Source organism: Meleagris gallopavo, chromosome 2 (genome assembly GCF_905368555.1).
Source record: "Meleagris gallopavo chromosome 2, MGAL_WU_HG_1.1, whole genome shotgun sequence".
NCBI classification, from domain to species: domain Eukaryota; kingdom Metazoa; phylum Chordata; class Aves; order Galliformes; family Phasianidae; genus Meleagris; species Meleagris gallopavo.
Genome location: NC_139405.1, coordinates 19,050,418 through 19,069,204, shown reverse-complemented (window position 1 = coordinate 19,069,204; position 18,787 = coordinate 19,050,418). Strand labels below are relative to the sequence as shown.

General features: G+C 35.4%; 1 protein-coding gene across 9 annotated transcripts in view; it reads left to right on the top strand.

The window, feature by feature from the left end:
* Positions 1-18,787, top strand: part of SPATA17 (spermatogenesis associated 17) — a 180,665-nt gene that overhangs the window by 60,289 nt on the left and 101,589 nt on the right. For all 9 annotated transcript variants that reach the window (XR_014881915.1, XR_014881910.1, XR_014881914.1 and 6 more), the window contains one exon: positions 7,405-7,540. Coding sequence is in view for 2 of the 9 variants with exons in the window: in XM_031552359.2 (XP_031408219.2) it covers positions 7,405-7,540 (136 nt within the window). In the remaining 7 variants the exon portion in view is untranslated. The remainder of the gene's footprint in view (positions 1-7,404; positions 7,541-18,787) is intronic.

Below are 18,787 nucleotides of genomic sequence, written 5' to 3'. Positions count from 1 at the left end.
GAAAATGAGAGAAAGAGCAGAGGAAGTGTGTGGCATTTGTGGGGAAAGCTTGTGCTTGCATGTAAGGAGAAACAGAGTCCTTAATCTGTATTTTTCAAGAATGCATACTAGTGTTTTATAGGTTTTGTATCAGACAACACAGAATTCCCACCATGTTTTGTTTAAAAAAAAAAAAAAGCTCTGAAATTGGTTTATACATTTGTCTCTAAACATTTCAAGCTTTGAGAAACTTCTTGCTTCTGATAAGTGCAGAAATAATTGAGAAAGCTATGGGAGAGGTTCAGGTAGGCAGCAGCAGTGCAAATGCAAAATAAATGAGTAAATTTTGTGTATGCTTATAGCAACTGCTGGATTTTACTATTTTGTACTGAAAGAGCAACTGGGCAATCTAACCTAATAAGGATGATTCCTTTTTCTTGCGTAATTGAAGCTGTTACTGCCTTATTGTGCTATTTTTCATACAAATGAAGTGATTTCCCCCTCCACTTGGATAGGAATGACAATTGGACTCCTTTGGGATGACCACTTAATAAACTAGCGTCTAGTTTGAGACATCAACTGCCGGATCCAGCATATTTAGATCACTGAGCATGAAAAGTTCTTTACTCAGTCGTATGCAGCAGTACACAGGCCTAATTTTCCGGAGAACAAAAACGTAAATTATTTTCATTAATTTTGTTGAAAGCTGTCTCACATAATATGCCTCATGATCCAAAGTATACTATTAAATATCTTTATGAAGTCCACATACATTAGAATGAATTGCAGTGTGGTGATGGAATAAGGATAAGTCAGTGATAACCAAGGCTGAGGCTTCCTGATTTATTGTTGGCTGCTGGTGTGACATCAGGCAAGTCACCTCGCTGCTGGCTGTCTGTGCTCAGAGCTGTACTAGAGGCAGCCACACCAGTCCTGAACACATGGATTGACTTGTGTGCAGCAGAGTGCAATGTTTGCACATCGTGTCTTGCACTTGTTTTCAGCAAGGTGCTTTCTTTTAAAACCAGCATAGGTGCTTCTGTACTACAGTGATGTGCTCAAAAGATGTACTTGAAGGCATCAGTATCAAAATGTGCACAGCAAGAAAGGTAATAAAATATAAGAAAGCAATTTGCTCATTTGATAAAATTTTAAGATTTTAAAAAATCTTCTCATTTGTGTGTTTTTACGATCTTTTACTCTATTTCTGATATAGCTGCAGTGAAAATAGCCACTATGTTTTATGTCATGCAGATATAACACATTTGAAAACTTTGTTCAAATTATGCTTAGTTTTTCACATGCTTTGCAACTTCAGCAATCTGCATATTTTCCGGACTGTTATTGTATTATGATAAACAGGGATTATCATATATTTTCAGATAATGTTTTCTTAACAATTCAACTTCTATTTGTAACTCTTCCATTTATTTTAATTACTAGCACAGTGTGCAACATTTATTAATCAGCAGAGTCTTTTTAAGTTAAACTACTAAATTAGCTAACCCCATTAACACAGAATACTCCAAACAAGCAGTAATAGGAGAGGTAGTTACTGTGCAAATCGTATTATACATGCGGGTGCTCTAGGGCACAGTTAAGCATGATTACCCTCTTTTGATCCAGTATTCCTCTGCTTCTTCCAGCTAATTTCCACTGGAAATTTACAAAGTAGCGCCTTCATTTTTCCATCTTAATTTTTCTAATGAAGTTCTAGTACTTTATAACACTGGGGATGCAGATTAATAAGTCTGTATAATTAAGAAGTTCTGGAATTTGCTACAGAAGAGATCTCTTTTTCTTCCTACAGGAACTAGACAGTGCTTTTCTTCATCACTGTATGGTATTGCAGACATGGGTTAAATAAAGAAAGAGACAAATGACTCTTAGATTTACTCCTGTTAGGATAAAAATGACCGATAGTTTATTGAAAAATTACCTATATGTATGTAACACATAACTACAGGCAAGATTTGTAAGAATGCATCCAAAATAAGTTTGTCTTGCAAAAATACTGTGCTGATCTTCTTAGATGCACTAAGTAAAATATGCTGCATAAAAAACTTTGATTTTTAATGCACTCTCATTATTAACTACATAATGGCAGCTCTGCTGCCATTGTTATGCTGTGGAAAACCATTGTTTTTTGCTTTGTACACCAAATGTAAAGATGAAGAGTGTTGGCTTAGAGCAATGACTTCAGGTAAAAGTTGAATCTGAAAGCTTGAAATTCATTACATGTTTCATTAAAAAAAAAAAAACAAACAAAAGAGGGATAGGGGTAGGGAGGGGGAGGGAAAAGTCACAACTTTTGATGATTTGTTTGGAGCTAATTGTTCATGGCCATTACAGTCAGAGGAAGCATCTTTTCATTTGAATTAGGTCAAGGCAACATAAAGTATCCTAAAGTATCCACAGCTTCTCTGAGCAGCCTGTTCCAAGTTCTCATCACCCTCACAGTGAAGATTTTTTCCCTAATTTCTGATCCACACCTACCCTCTAGTTTAAAACTACTTCTTTTCCTGTGACAGCATTCCCTGACAAATCCTCCCTCTTGTTTGCATTGCTGCGCAGAAAGCTCTCTCTCTTGGATTGCCATGGGCAGTAGAGTCTGTATCTGCTGCTGCTTCTCTCGACTTGGTCAGACTAACTAGAAAGCCTTCAACATTTAAGAGGCCTCTTACTCTCCTGTCAAAATAGAAAGATATTGGAACAGGAGACAGAGAGTGGAAAGAAAAAATAATAGGTGAAGAGATGCAGGAAAAAAAAAGATAATTAGGGGGCAAAATATATGGAAAAGAAGAATTAGAAAGATTAAATTAGTGGCAGCATAGTGATACAGAATAGAATGAATGAAGAGACAAAAAATGCAAGTTCTATTAACAGATATTTAAGCTATCTTTTGAAATGTCAATATATCCCACTAAACTGTCAAGTCTAGGACTGTCTACTAATTCAAGGCTTCTATGTCTTTTTTCTTGCTAATTCAGTCCAACAGATTGTGGTCCTGGAAAAACTGCAACTGGCCTTTGTTACCACTGACAGTGCCAGCTGTGGTCCTGGTCCTCTCCCAGTTTTTGTTTATATAATACTGCTATTTGTAGAACCTGAGGTAGTTTCTCCTTTTGGTTCCCTTTCTTTTACCCTGTCTTGACTGTATTTATTGGTACATCTCTTTTAAGTTTTTGCGATGGACAAAATGAGATCATTTTTCCTTTTTTTTTTTACTTCTTTGGAGAAAACTCACCTCTTGTTAAATCATGAAGTTTTAGAAAGGCTCAGCTTATGCTGACTATGCCTTGTGGCATAATATGAAATCAACATGGAATTTAATTCTTCTTTCATCCTGCTATTTCTGTTTCTGTCATTTTTACTGAAACCCCTCTACAACTTCTGAATTTGCACTGAAGTGAGAAAGAAAAGCTGAAATCCAGATATGAGAATCCTACTCAAGTGAACTTTTCATGGTATAAACTGTGGTCTTAACTTGGGCAGGTCATAATGTTATTATACCATTATCTGGATTTAATTTTCTTCTCCTTCCATCACTCTCTTCTATCACATTCAAAGCATAAAGTTGGGGAAAAGCTGTGTTAGGTGTATATGTAGAGCTATAGAACACAATGCCATTACTGAATTTTATTACAGAGCTATTGCTTTTTTACTATTATTATTGGTTGCAGGGCTATAATGACTTCCATATGACTCATTAATTTGGTTATCTACTTAACACGCACATACAAAAATGTTTTAATGTTATTTTATTTACTTATTCACATAGAATGATTTCCGCTTGATTTAAACCGGCATTGAATTTGCAAACATCTTTTCTTGTAGCTAGATCCTTGTTCCTTTCAGCATCTGCTCACATAGCTCTGACCTGAAATTTTCACAGTCAAACATTGCAACTTTGTTTCTACCACATTCAAAGATGAAACAGTGGTAATCTCCATTTGGGCTATTATTTATATTTTTATATATTATTATATTTACATTCAGGCTGCTATTTATGAAAGAATGATATGTAAGTGACATTTAGAATCTAAACATTGCTTATTAATGAGCAATGATTATATAGCAAAAGAATAAAAATAAAATTACTGCTTCATGCCATCATATCCCATTATATTTTTAATGTTCTTTCATTTCAATTTTAGCATTCTTTTATTGTTCAGTGTTAAAAAATTCATAGTTGCTTTAACATTTTTCTCAACCACAGACATATGCTCTGGACTGTATGGCAGTCAACTTACCCCAATCAATGATCTTAGAGAAGATATGCAGTAGCATGTGGAAGATTATATCCTTTGCACTCTACAACTTCCTGAAGGGAGGTTGTAGTGAAGAGGGGTTTGGCCTCTTCTCCCAGGCAACGAACAGAACCCAGGGAAATGGCTGCAAGTTGTACAAGAGGAGGTTTAGGTTAGACATAGGGAAATTTTTTTTCTTTCAGACAGTGGTCAGGCACTGGAATGGCTGCCCAGAGAAGTGGTGGAGTTGCCATCCCTGGCAGTGTTTAAGAGGCATCTGGATGAGGAGCTGCAAGATACGGTTTAGTAGCTTGTGGTAGCAGTGGTAATGAGAAGACGGTTGGACTAGATGATCTTATAGGTCGTTTCCAACCTTGTGATTCTATGATTTAAGATTCTATATTTGTACTAAGTTGCATGTAGAGTATACAGTTAGTTGTATGCTCACAGTCCTAAAATATTAAAATATACGTATAGATATTTGTTTGGAATCACGGTAGAACATACAGAGTTTGATCTGAAAAGAACGCCTCCTGTATTTTGTGATATTCCAATGATGCCACCATCGTTTCCAATGCATTGAAGCTGATATTCAGCTCTGCACATAGTTCCTGTGTCATCATCTCCTGATTCGTGTGGATGAGCTGATCAAGGCGCTCTTCATTTCATGATGTGACAGCTGTGCATGGCCATCTGGAACACAGCTTGTCTTTCATGTTACTGTTTCCACTGCTGAAGCACACCACCCATCACCTCACTGAGCTCACATCCACTGTTTGGTCTCCATAAAAGTCCAGCAAGCATTGATGAATATCAATGGGTGCCATTTTTTCCAAGTGGAGGAATTCAGTCATACCCCTTTGTTTGATAAGCCTTTGCATGTCAGATGCCATTTTGTCAGATTGCCCCTCTGCTGCCATCTGTCACATGGAAACAAAATGTAATGGAATATTGATGGGAAGGTTCAACCTCTACTGTCATACCACCAATATCTGTCATCTGTCTCTGACATTGTGGACCAAGATCATAAAATAGGAGACGTTATTTTCAGAGCAACCCTAGTGGATTACTCTGAGTACTGGTCTGACAAAAAAAAAAAAAAAAAAAAAAAAAGGTCCACAGTGCAGTCAAGCTCTCCACATTGGAAATGTTATAGGGAAAACTAGAATCATTATTGCTTTCCTTTACTTTATCTTCTACTCTTCTCCATATTTTTTTTGTTTTCCATTTTGTGTGTAAATCTTACAGATGCAGTATTCATATTGAATTATGAATGTTATGGCTCAACTAAATTCTGTGCATATATAGGCAAATCCCTAAACTGCTAGCCTTGTCTTCTCAGCTATCCAATCCCCTGAGAAAGCCAATTTTCTTTCATGTCTGAACAAAAGAAAAATGTACTATTAAAATGCAATTCAGAAGTGATAAAAACTGCAAGTGGAGCAGCCGGCTCACAGCACCTTCGATGTATTCTCTGGGACATTGGGGCCGCATTAATTTTTGTGTGCTTGTGATGTCCATCCCATGTGCAAATTAGCATTACAAGTACCATAATCTGTCTTATGTGAGAGTGTCCTTTCCCCTGAGTATACACATGCTACTACAGATTTGTATAATTTAAAAGTCTGCTAACTCAGTGTTTTTCTCATGCTAACTTTACATAATATTTTTTTGTGGTACTTGATAGAGTAAATTGCTATAACTAGTAAAATTGCAAAATAGTTTATTTTTATGAAGTGGAATTTAAAACAACTACCAAAAAAAAACAAAAAACAAGCCCACGCAAACAGTTGCTGGTGGAGTATTTAGTGAAAAGAAATAATTTTCTGAGTCTGTATCAACCAAGAGACAGAAAGAAAGTTTTTATTATCCCTTTCTTCATTAAAAAAAAAATAAAATAAAAAAAAGAAAGATTTGACTATCTAACTCTCTTAGGGACTCTAGATCCTGAAATGCTTTCAGCTACTGAAAAGGTTTTAATTAACTACACATGTGGCAGTTAAAGTGATGTTTTAAGCTCCTGAAACAGGTATTTCTAACTTTGTTATAATTCTTCTGCACTTGTAAAGAACACTCCTTGCTTTTTTTGCAATACCAGCGATGAAGAGCTTCCTTCATGAGATTTCCCTTTGTATGAAAATGTACCTGTTTGCTATCTTTCTTGCAAACTAAAATAGAGAGGTGAAACTAAAATGTATTTGTAGGATCTCTTTCAGATCTTTTATATATGAAGGGTTCTTTACCTTCCTTCACACAGTTTACTGTGGGTCCAAGCCTGAGCACTCATCCGTGAGATTAGGGATATCTGCAAACCTCTTATATGTCCAAATGGGTAGCTGGAATTTCACTGTATGGTGGCGGTATGCAAGAAGGGAGTTCACCCTTAGTATGATCAGAGATGAAAGAATCAAGATCCAAAAGATCACTAATCAGGAAATACTGATCACGTCAGAGTAAACCACACAATTTACAAATTGAAAAGAAACCGTTGATTTACTTTGTGTTCTGCTAATATGTGAATATCAATAGTATTATCTTTACATTTTCATTCTGACAAACTAGACTACAGTCTATTTTACTTTGTTTAAGAGCTGCCAAAGGATTCTTTTTCTGTTTTGATATAAAGGGGTTCTTTCTGGTGCAATTTAGCACCAGAATTTGGTTTATACTTAAATTGCTGGCATCTTGAAGTATTTTCATCCTGATGGAATGATCAGATTGAAGTTGTGTTGTGAGTCTTTTGGACTACTTGTAAGACAAATGCAAGGTTCTCTAGAAATGAACCCTCTACCTGTGCATGGTTTGTGCCTTCCACTGACTAGTGGCATGGACTGCATTGCATGTATCAACAAGCAAATCACTGTTCATTTCCTCCTTGTCCACATCCATTAGTAGGACAGATACAGCCAAAGTAAGAACCTAGTAATACTAGTCATATGCTGTTGAAGCTCTATAGCTCTTTGCTCGATTTTGGTTTTAAAAAGCAGTTATAAGAAAAACTTTTGTAATCTTTCTCACATTACTTTGGACAGGAGGTGCTACATCAAGAAGGTAGAGTGGGAAATATCAAGAATGCATGTCCACTCAATATCCTAATTTGCTGATATTTGATTTACATAAATCCTGTGGCATTCAGAGTACTATGTAGTAATTTTAAAATATTCTTAAATTTCAGATTTTTGCCATTTTCTTCGTATCATAAAAATGAGAAGTATGACCTGTCAATTCATGCATCAGAAAAAATTGGCAAAGAAACTTACGGAATTAAGCATTTCCGAGAAGTACAGCCTAATAAGTGGATAGCAGGCAAGGTAAGTCATTGCGAAAGTTAAAGAATGGCTGATTTTTTTTAGAAAGTTATTGTATGTGATAGGACCTAATCCTGAGATAATCAAATCCAATTTTTCTAGCATGTTACAAAATCATATTGAGCTATTGTGATGAGATATTGAGCTTCCTCAACATTCTGGAAAGTTAAATTTGAGGAAATTCAACAGATCTCGCATCTACTACATATGGATTTAAGAACATGCTTAAGTACATATCCAGTTATATCAGTTTTGTAAAGTTTTGCTGTTTCTGTTCTGTTTCTGCCTTTCCTCAGTTAAGATATAATACATTTATTTACTCTTATATGTGAAGACAAACCTTCAGAAAATTACGGAAAAAAATAGTCCAAAACTATTTTATTGCATATATTCTTCAAAAAATAGTACAAGGAAATGAAAAATTGTTTTTGTTTTAAGATGTTTTCATTAAACTGGCTTCTTTGTCAGAAACATCTTGTATATTTCCAGTTTTTGTAGTGCTATAAGAAATAGTTTTCCTCAGAACTTTCAACATTGTGTAAACTATTTTCAGTGATTGAAACTTAATACACTATAAGATTTCAAAAGTCCAAAAAGTTCCATCAAGCATGATAGAGAAAAAGGAAAACTGAACAATTGCTTCTTACCATTTTTCAGATTCTTAGCAGCATTAGGAAACTGAAGGTTCAGAACTTCTGAATCTTCACAGTATGTTTGTATAAAAACTAAGAGAGAATTTTTTTTTTTAATCATGTGTCAACTCCTGCAAAACCAAGCACACTCTCTGAAACTATATGAAAAAGGAATACTCTGTTAAAATATTACAACAGTGTAGAATTATTGAAAAAGGATGTAAATGAGCCAAAACAGTATTCTAACATGAATTTGTAGATGTGTTTGTATTACTATTTTTTCATTAGATATCATAATCACATTATAATTTCCCACTATGAGAAAGATATGGATTTGGCAGAGCAGTTCTAGTGTAAGACCTCAAGGATGATAAAGGAAGTGGAACATCTTTTATGCAACAAGAGGCTAAGAGATCTGGAACTCTTCAGTTTGGAGATTATCAGGGGCGTCTCACTTTTGTATTTAAATACCTAGTGGGAAGGAATGAAGAAGATGGAACCAAATTCTTAGTACTGTCTAGTGAGTCTATGCTGTGAGGGTGGTCAAACACTAGAACACATTGCCAATGGGGGTTTTGAAATTTCCTTCGTTTCATTGAAGATATTCAAAACCCTAAAGGATACAATCCTGGGCCACCAGCTCTAGCAGGTTTTGCTTGAGCAAGGGAATGGAATGGGTGATCTGAAGAGGTCAATTTCAACCTAAGTAATTCTGAGAGTTTTTAAGATGTGATTACTTACTTCCTTGGAACTAACTTATCCTTATATATATATAATAAGTTTCAATTAAAGTTAATTTCAGAAGTAATATTTTTAATCATATTTTTTCTCAAAGTGTTAAGTTTAAAAAAAAAGAGATGGTAACATTTTGATATTTTACCATACAGAAATAGTTAAACTGCATTGCAAATAAAAACATGAAAATCAACATTCAAATAAAAAGATGAATTTGTCTTTCAAAAGCAATTAGTGGAGGATGGACTTGATTGGAGTCCAACTGCATGAGCATGATATATGTATGTAAAACAGTATAAAGATTTGCTGGTCATACTTATCTTATAGTGTAAAGATTCTCCCTCTTCCAGTCCTTAGCAGTTCAGACTGAGATGACAAAGTCAAAAAATGTGACAATTGCTTTATTGTATATCCTCTAGGATATATATATATCCTATATATAACATGTATTATATAAATTATGGAACTTATATCACTAAACTGACTTTTGATCTTCGATATATTTCAACCTAAATCTCTGGAGATGTATAGCTGTATGCATTAATTCAACATGACAAACAGCCTTCCAACTCTAATTGTAAATCAAAATTAATCTTCATTTCAGAGTTTTGCTTAACAATTGATCTGTTTAATACAGCCATTTTGGGGGGTTTCCATGAGATGATATTTATGTTAGTACATTATTACAGCCTGAATAACTGATAACTGCCAGGATGTATATTCCACTTCTTAAAGTAGTATACTAGATAAATCTTTCTTATCATTGCTGATAAGAAAAACTATGGCGTAATTTCTTCCAGGAAGGCAGTTCTGTGGTTAGTGGGTCAATAACCCCTCTGATCTGCTGAAGTATTATTTGATACTAACTGCCTTTTTAAAAACTATATATTAAAAAGCTTTTCTCTGTGTCTATGTGCATGTCCTGGTTGTATTTCCTTTAGATTTTCACATATATATAAGCATTTTAATTCAAGTTACAGAATTAGTATGCAAATTATGTAATTACTTCAGAAGCAAAATGAGCAAGAATGAAAAATAGTGCTATGTAATACTTCATCTGGAATATTTCCATGTAGCTTTCAAAAAACTTACTACGTTAAGGGAAAACTAGTTCTGTTCTCCAATAAAAAGCAAAAAAGTTAAGAAATGTAAATTATAATGTAGTTCTAGTGGGGGAAGAGTATGTTTTTATCCAGTTGTAAACTACTATAAAAATAAAAATGCATGCATACTTTTTGAAACAATATATGTCTAAATACCGTGGAACACTTTTGATTTATATGTGAGAAATACCAATATAAAAAAAATATATTACCAGTCACTGTGAGTTTAATCTACAGTGATAGGTCCCAAAATAGCTGGACAGTCAGGGGATCAAATACACTAACTATAATCTTTCAGTTGTCAAAACACTCACATATGTTCATATTTACTGAAGCAGAAATGATAGCTTACAGCTTTTAATTGGTATTGGAGTTAGTTTGTGTATGCATTTTAGAAAACTGACTTAAATGACAGCATTAAATGTTTTCTTATTTGGAAAATTCAGGACATGATGTTTGAAGACATTCTTTGCTGAAATATTCTTTCCTCTGATGCCTTATTAGAGGTGAATTACAGTACAACTGCATCGCTGTTTCATTATTTGCAGAGGCATTTTGGCCCTAAACAGAATTTTATTATCTACAAAGCATAAAAATATCCAGTACTGCAAGGAATTAATTTAGAGAACCTAAGCATATTGCACAGAACATAAAGTTGACCTTTACCGTCTACAGCTTTTGGAATGGAGTGGGATGTGGAACACATCATAGATTTAATGTGGCACAACGCCGTCTGCAGAAACTTGGGTGGGACTGTGACTGCCTGCCCATTGCACCCGATGATTGAATCTGCTGTCACCAGCATCCTGATAATAATGAACATTCAGCTTAACGACCGTGATTATGATTATCATAATTGATGTGCAAGTGCAGTGTGTGGGGATCATTACAGCTGAACTGTACAGCAGAGAAACATGCCTTAGTTATGGATAATTTTACTTTTATGCATTGATTGGGATAAAATATGCCTTTCAAGTTCAACAGGCCAGAGTAATATAATTTTAGGAAGACTTCTACATGTATGAATTGATGATTATGAGCTTCCTGCAAAAACAGTCATTCTGGCTGTTTGTTTTGAATTGTTTCCTTCCATTAATAATGGGAAATAATTAAATAATTAGATGTCGAGTGGAAATCACTCATAGTGTACTGCCAGCATTAATCAGATATCAAGCTGAAATATTTCTGATTGTGATGGCCTTGTCTGGGCTAGAAAAAACAGCACTTGTATTATACCACCAACACAATTCTAGTTATGTTGGAGCGGTAGAAACTGGGCTGCAGTCAACATCACTATCATTTTCACGCTGTATTGTGTAACCATTAGAGCAGACCATAGTTGTTGGTTATATAAATTATATAGCTTCCACCTCTGTCACCAAAAGCAGAGCTAAATGAATTAAGCTAAAAGCTTAATTCAGGCAGTGTGGATAAAAGCACAAAACACAACCAACAGTTTCAGTCAATTTTGCTGGATAGTGATTGCCATCAGCCAAGATTAGGTGAGTTGCAGAAGTATTTCGTTCAGTCCTATAATTACGTGTAAATGCACTTCAAGCTCAAGTTTATAAAATAAATGTTAGAGCATTAGTATAATGCTAGTTTTTCATTGATTTACAGTAGATGTAAATTCTTCCTCTTTGTTCAAGAACTGGCAGAAGTGACCTATTTGGGACAACAGAGGAAACAGACCACAGAAAAAAGTCTAGCTTGCTTTCTACCATAAGGATCTCCATGAATGTTTCAACTGCATAATTGCTCTTACGTTGTTTTACTGAGTTTGGAGTTTCAATGATGGAAAAGAGAACTCCTTGAGCTTTGAGGAAATTCATACTATTTTGTATGTCTGTTGCCTCTGGAACTTCAACAGTTTCAGTTGTTTTCATTGTTACTTGTGTTATGGAACAAGTTGAGCAACATTTGAAGTTTCACCTATGCAGGAAGAGATGGCCTGAAAATCTCAGATCTTTAGAAAGTGAGCAAGACTTTTCTACACACGGGAGTTTTCTGGGTAGTCAACCCATTTCCTTTCACATTCTTCTGAGGCCACTGTGTCCTGTAGTTTCACAGAAAAACTGTCTTTGTATTACTGCAAAAGTACACTATTCATGTTTTTCCATCTCTTCCTACACTGAAATTTATTTGAATTTCACTTTAACTTGACTTAATCTTAATCTGACAGCAATTATATTTGAGATAATGTATGTGTGATTTTTTCAACTTTTTATTAGACTGTAACAATTTTTAAAGGAATTTGCTTGTTGTTTTTTTTTCTTTTTTCTTTTTGATCAGAGTAAAAAAGAAAGTACACAAGCGTAGTTTCTAACGCAGAGTAGTATCCCTGAGGAATATGGATCTGTTCTATCAGCCTTATTAAATGTTTAAAAAATTTAAATGCCATACTTACTGGTATGCTTTGTAAGAGAAATTTCTAATATATATGAGGTAGGATATTCTGAATATCAGATTCTTTGTTTCTCCAGTGCAATTGCAATGTGTTTCCTTAAGCAATGTAAAGCCGACATAATGTGGCAGCTAGAAGTGGCTCTATTGTAGGGGAATTATTAGGTAATCTGTAAGAGTTTGCGTTTTACACTACTGATTTCTACATGAGCCATGTCAGGAATAAGGGTTGTTGGAAAACTGTGTTACGCTCTAGCAGTCTCTGGCCAATGACATGGCTCCTTTGTAATTATTACTGCTAGTGTAACTTCATGGATCTATTCAGATGCTTCAGATGAACCCTTAGCTGGAGTTGTCCTGGTAGATGAAAAACTTCACATGAACCAGGTGTGTGCTCTTGCAGCTAGGAAAACAAACGGTATCCTGGGCTCTGTTAGAAGAGGGGTGGCCAGCAGGGACAGGGAGGTGATTGTCCCTCTCTACTGTACCCTTGTGAGGCCCCATCTGGAAACCAGGTCTGGGGCCCCCAGTACAAGAAAGACAGAGAGCTGTTGGAGAGGGTCCAGGGGAGGTCCACAAGGATGATCAGAGGACTGGAGCACCTCCTCTACAAAGACAGGCTGAGGGAGCTGGGCTTGTTCGGCCTGGAGAAGACTGTGAGGTGACCTCACTGCAGCCTTCCAGTACCTAAAGGGAGCCTAAACAGGAGGGGAGTCAACTCTTTGAAAAGAGTAGATAACAGCAGGACAAGAGGACGTAGTTTTAAGTTGAGGGAAGAAAGATTTAGGTTGGATGTCAGGGGGAAGTTCTTTACAGAGAGAGTGGTGAGGTGCTGGAACAGGCTGCCTAGAGAGGTTGTGGATGCCCCGTCCCTGGAGGTGTTCAAGGCCATTTTGGATGGGTCCCTGGGCAGCCTGGGCTAGTATTAGATATGGATGTTGGTGGCCCTGCCTGCAGCAGGGGAGTTGGAGATTGATGATCTTTGAGGTCCCTTCCAACCCAAGCCAATCTATGATTCTATGATTCTATCATTATCAGCTCTCTTGTTCCAAGTTAAGGCTGCTTTCCAACACTTTGCTTCTTATCATATGTCTAAACTAAATTAAATAATCAAAATCCAAGAATCTAATCCTTCACAATGCATCCTACTAATATATATCCTATATAATTCATGAAAAGGTAATCTCTTGGATTCTCTCTGCTGTCCTCAGAACAATCATTGTGAGTCAGAGCACTTCTATTTCCTCATTTTATAATTGGCTTGAGGTACTCCTTGACTCCACATAGGATGATTCCCACAACAGCATCACTCTTCAGAACTTTGAGCTCCTTGGAGCTCAGGCATTTGGCTACAATCTTGGATAGACAGTTCTATAAATAAAACCAAACATGCAAAAAAGCCAGGAATATGTAGAAAACAACAGTGAGAACAGCAGACATTATCTCTGATTTACAGAAGTAGAGTGAAATCTCATAAGATGCATCCATTCTGTCTTCTAGGAAAGAGTCAGAATTTCAACTTGTGATTGTTGACATAATGATTTTTCCAGATTCCTTGTCCAATGTATATTTACAGAAATACATCTTATTATAAAGATCCCTTTTAGAATTCCCATTGTAAAAGTTCCTGTGTGGTGGTTTTTCTCATTTTGAGAAAAATTCTTCAGGTCACTGCTACTGTGCTGCCCTTAAAAAACACTACTCATTGTGTAATGCAAATGATTATTAAGTATCAGCCATCTCTGAAATTACTTTTCTTAAGTGTTGAAGGAAGGCTAAAATTGTGAAGCAAATTAAAAGATAGAAAATGGCTACTGTTTAGCTAAATATAGAAAAGAATGGCTGAGTAACTGGAAGGCTGGAAAGAAAAGCTGGAACAGCTTTCTAGCAAAGGTTACTGATGACTTACAGGGTATGATTTTGAAGGAGTAGTACAAAGTAGTGACTGGGATGAGTCAAACCATTCAGTTGGTTATTTGCATGAGAAAAGATACTGTCACTACTCTTCTAATCAAATCCATTCTAGTAGTTATTTGTCGGCAACTAGTTAAATATTTTATAAAACCTGATTTTTAGTCCTGTGATTTCTCAACGGGAAAATGCAGTCCCTTGATGATGATCCAAGGCTTTGAAGAATAAATTGATTCGAAAGAGAAAATTAGATGGTACTTATTATACTGTCTAACTAGCAATTCAGTGTCATTTGTCTGTAGGATGATAAATGTCTTGCTTTGCCTACCTTCCTCATTTAATAATGCAACTTGAATGTTTGTAGCATAGAAATCTTGCTTTTTAGTAAGTTAACTTTAACCAATATTTTTTGAGGGAGATAGATACACATATTTAACTTCCCATTCTATACATTACTTAAGCATTTTAAAAGCTCTCATTTAATGAGAAAAAAAAAAAACTTTACTAATGGAGTATCTTGCCTAATTATGTCAGTGGACACTTAGAGGACATTACAGCAACTTGTGACAAAGTTTTTAGTCCAAAAACAAAATAACAACCTGCCTGCAAGTTGATCTGGAAACACTAGTGTTTGTTTACAAAATATTTAATTGATGTTAGTTTTAGAACTAACTGGAATTGATTTGATTTTACTGGAATTGAAAGTCTTCTCACTAAACTCGCACATGTTTGGCCTTACCTTTTGATGACAGTTTTGCAGAGGCTGTTCAGTATTCATGGAATTAAGATTTGTTCATACATCCACCAAGCAATGTATTGCAACCAAACCAATTTGTCACAACATTACAGTAAAAGTCTAGATTCTGAAGTCAGTAGCAATCCTTGATGGAGCATATCTGCAAAAACATGCTACTTATTATTTGGTTACTCACCTTTAGCTTGATTGTGATGATTAAATATATTTGTAATGGTAGTCATAAAGACTTCCACAACTCTGTAAGATTAACACAGCCCATGCTGCTATTAAAAAATGCCTGGGATATTAAGACTAATTCTCAATGCTTACCATAGTTACATGTGATAACCAGTGATGACTATAATTGATAAGCAGAGGAATTCTATCATTTCCTTTTAGGAAGAATACTCTAAGAAGAATGTTGATACTCATCTTCACAGAAAACCAGACTCTTTGAATCTCATCTTTAATTGCATGTTGCTGGTGGCTTTACAAATTGCAGTCTAAGAAGCATGTTATTGTGGCTTCCTGCAACATATACAGTTAGGATTTCAGAATGTCACATCTGATAACATTGGCTGAAATAAATATTTTATTGTACTGATGCAGTATGATTGAATAGCTGTGAAATTTATAATGCTATTAGCAGATATATCTGCTTTGAATGAATTCTAAAAGATTATGCTGGATATATGTCCAGCCTGTGTGAAAGGCTACATGTCTGTTGCTCTGATGACAGAGAGCAAGTGTAGATTATTCTTAGAGCAATAGATTTCAATGCAGTAAAATGTAGTCTAGGTTTTCAGAATCTGAGAGTAATCAACATTTCCTGAATAGGAAAAAATTGTAGTGCAAGTTTTGTGCACTTGCGTTGGAGTGAATGAGAAACTGCAAGTAACAAAGGCTGCTTGTTGTCCTAGTGGTTTAACATAAGCAACTACTGCTTCTTTAAAATTAAACTCTGAACTTGTTTGCTCCATTTCAAATAGTGATGTGGTGCACATCTGTATTTATTCATTTCATGCCAGTGAAAAACTGTTTTCAAAATACCCTTTACAAATGTAAGTTAAATAGATCTTTAACCGTGATCAAAATTATAAACTCTATTCTCTCCTATACTTTGTTTTCTGTTGATCTCAGCATAAAATATATGTGGAAACTGAAATGCATAGCCATATCAGTAGTTATTTATGAACAGCTGTATTAATGTGTGTTAATATTCAAGAATGAGAGTTAGGTAATTACTCAAGAATAGCATTTTCACTTCCATCTTCATTTTCATTTAAATAACCTTACAAGCTCTGTAAGCTTTGATGAGTTAATGTACAGGGATAATAGTAGATATGGTATATGGGACAAGATAAAGACTGTGATGAACACAGTCTCTGTTTTCTAACTGTACTGCTTTTGTTTTCCATAATGAGTCTCTCTGAATAGGAATTTACATTTTGGCTGTGATAATAGGAACTAACAATATTCCCAGCCCACGGCTTTCTGCTGTGTTAGGATCTCACACTTGTAGTTATATGCAGGAATGACAGTGTAAGTGACAAACACTGATCATTAGCAACTGAATGCACTGCTCTTTTACAGTATAACTTGTTGGATATGAGAAAACAAAAGAAAAAGAGGAACAATAAAAAAACCGCATATTAATAGACTTTGTACACTAATGCGAAGCTGCTTGATTGAGCAGTGCAGTGTCAACCATATCTTTCTTCTAATGCTAAAAGTAATGCACATAGACAGAGTGACAATCAGAGTACAGCCTCCCATCAGCTGTAATTAATCTTTTAGTTAACAGAGACTAGAAAAGCTTCTCATCAGTCCCTTCTGAAGTCTGAGGCACCCTGTTTTTTGATGTTTGCATTCTCAGTAAAATTGTCCCCACCAGTTCTAACAAATTGAAACACCAGGCTAATTATGGCAGCTAATGAAGTGTGTGGAATGGTCACAGCTTGTCGTGAAACTGTTCCTTCAGCTCAGATTAGAGTTTCATCAATCACTTTTTTAAACTGATCCAGAATTGCTTCTGCTCAGTGCTTGGCATTTTTAATGCTGTTTCTGTAATTGGTTTTTTCCCCAAAGCTTAGGCGATTTTTTGAAATATTACATTCTTAGGACAGGACTTACAAACTCTGGTTTATAAAAAAACATTTCATTATTGCCTCTATCAGCTGATCAAGTGCTAGAAAGCTAATAAAAGAGGCAGAAATATAAAAATTGATGTATTGCTTTTAATCCAGCTAAAGGTAGCAATAAAGCATATACACATATATGTATATGAATCATTATTACAGTGGGCTGGGTGTATACTGCAATCTCATGAGACATGGTTTGTGGACTGGATGGTTCAAATCCTACTGAAGGACTTAAATGAAATGAATGAATTGGTCTTAGCTTATTTCCTTGTGGATTGTGATCCTCCATATATCACTCAAAGAGTTTGGCATGATTTGTAGTTTTTGCAGATACCCAAGCCTTTGGCAGCAGGAAGACCAAAATATGTTGCTATTTTAAGTATTTTTGCACTTCAGGTCAAATCCAAAGTCCTCGAAGTATGGGAAACTTTACAGTATAACTTATATTGCTACTACACTGTCAATGAATAAATTAGCATATAAAACATTGTAACAATCTGAGTTCCTGTTTATCATTTATAAGATATAATAGTATTCAGCTATACATTGAAAGTTCTGCATGGGCATCAAAGGCACAGATGTTAAAGTACAAGGCTAAATTCTTTCCTCAACATAAACAGTAGGGTGTAGAATTTACTTTGGAAGTTAGCCAGCAAAAAAATGAAATAAACTTTCTCTTCTGTATGACCATAGAATATTTTTGTACAAGTTGTCACATTTGTTATATGTAACATGTATTCATATCAGAACCACGACAGCATGATCTTAATTCAAGTGTTGTGAGCAATCTATTTATTGAATTTGTGCTAATACATGTCATCAATTTCATTTTTCTGAAGACTTGAATATGAAATAATGATTGGCTATAAATTTCAGATGTTCCTCTCCCTGAAATTTCTTAATCATCTGAAATTTGACAAGAACTAGCTTTGTGTCAATGCCAAAACAAATCTGTGGCACAAGTGAATAATCATTGATGCCAACGCTTCTCCTTGAACTGTATAAAACAACAGGAACGGAACAGCAAGCAACACTGAGAAATGAAGCAAAAAAGGATACACAAAGATATGTTTTTATATGTAAATAGCAATTGGGGGAATAAAAAAGATATTAGTCTAAGAGCTATTTTCCAGTGTTGTTAATTAGTTAGAGTGTTTGTGAACACTGGGTATGATATGACTAATTTTCCTATCTTTAGCTGATCTCCAGAGTAGTTGATGCAGTGAGAAAGTCCTCCTCATTCCTGTTACATTATTTCAGTCTCTTCTGAAGGTAGCTTATGTTTATAAAACAGGAAAGCAGTTTCCCTCAGTGTGCCAAAGGAAAGTAATTTGTTGGAAGAATAAAGTGTTTATTTTACTGTAGGATCCCTTTGCCTACTTGTATCCTTTCACTTTTGGAAAGGAAGTGTGAGGATAGGGAGCAGGACTCCTTCCTCACTGTGAGTATTCCTCTTTGACATCTGTACTCTTCTTTCTGACGTCACATAAATTCTCTTCAAGTCAAGTTCTTTTATATATCTTCCACAAAATGTCCCCCTGCATGGAACATGACAGGGAACACAGCTTTCGTATAGCTCCACCAGTCAT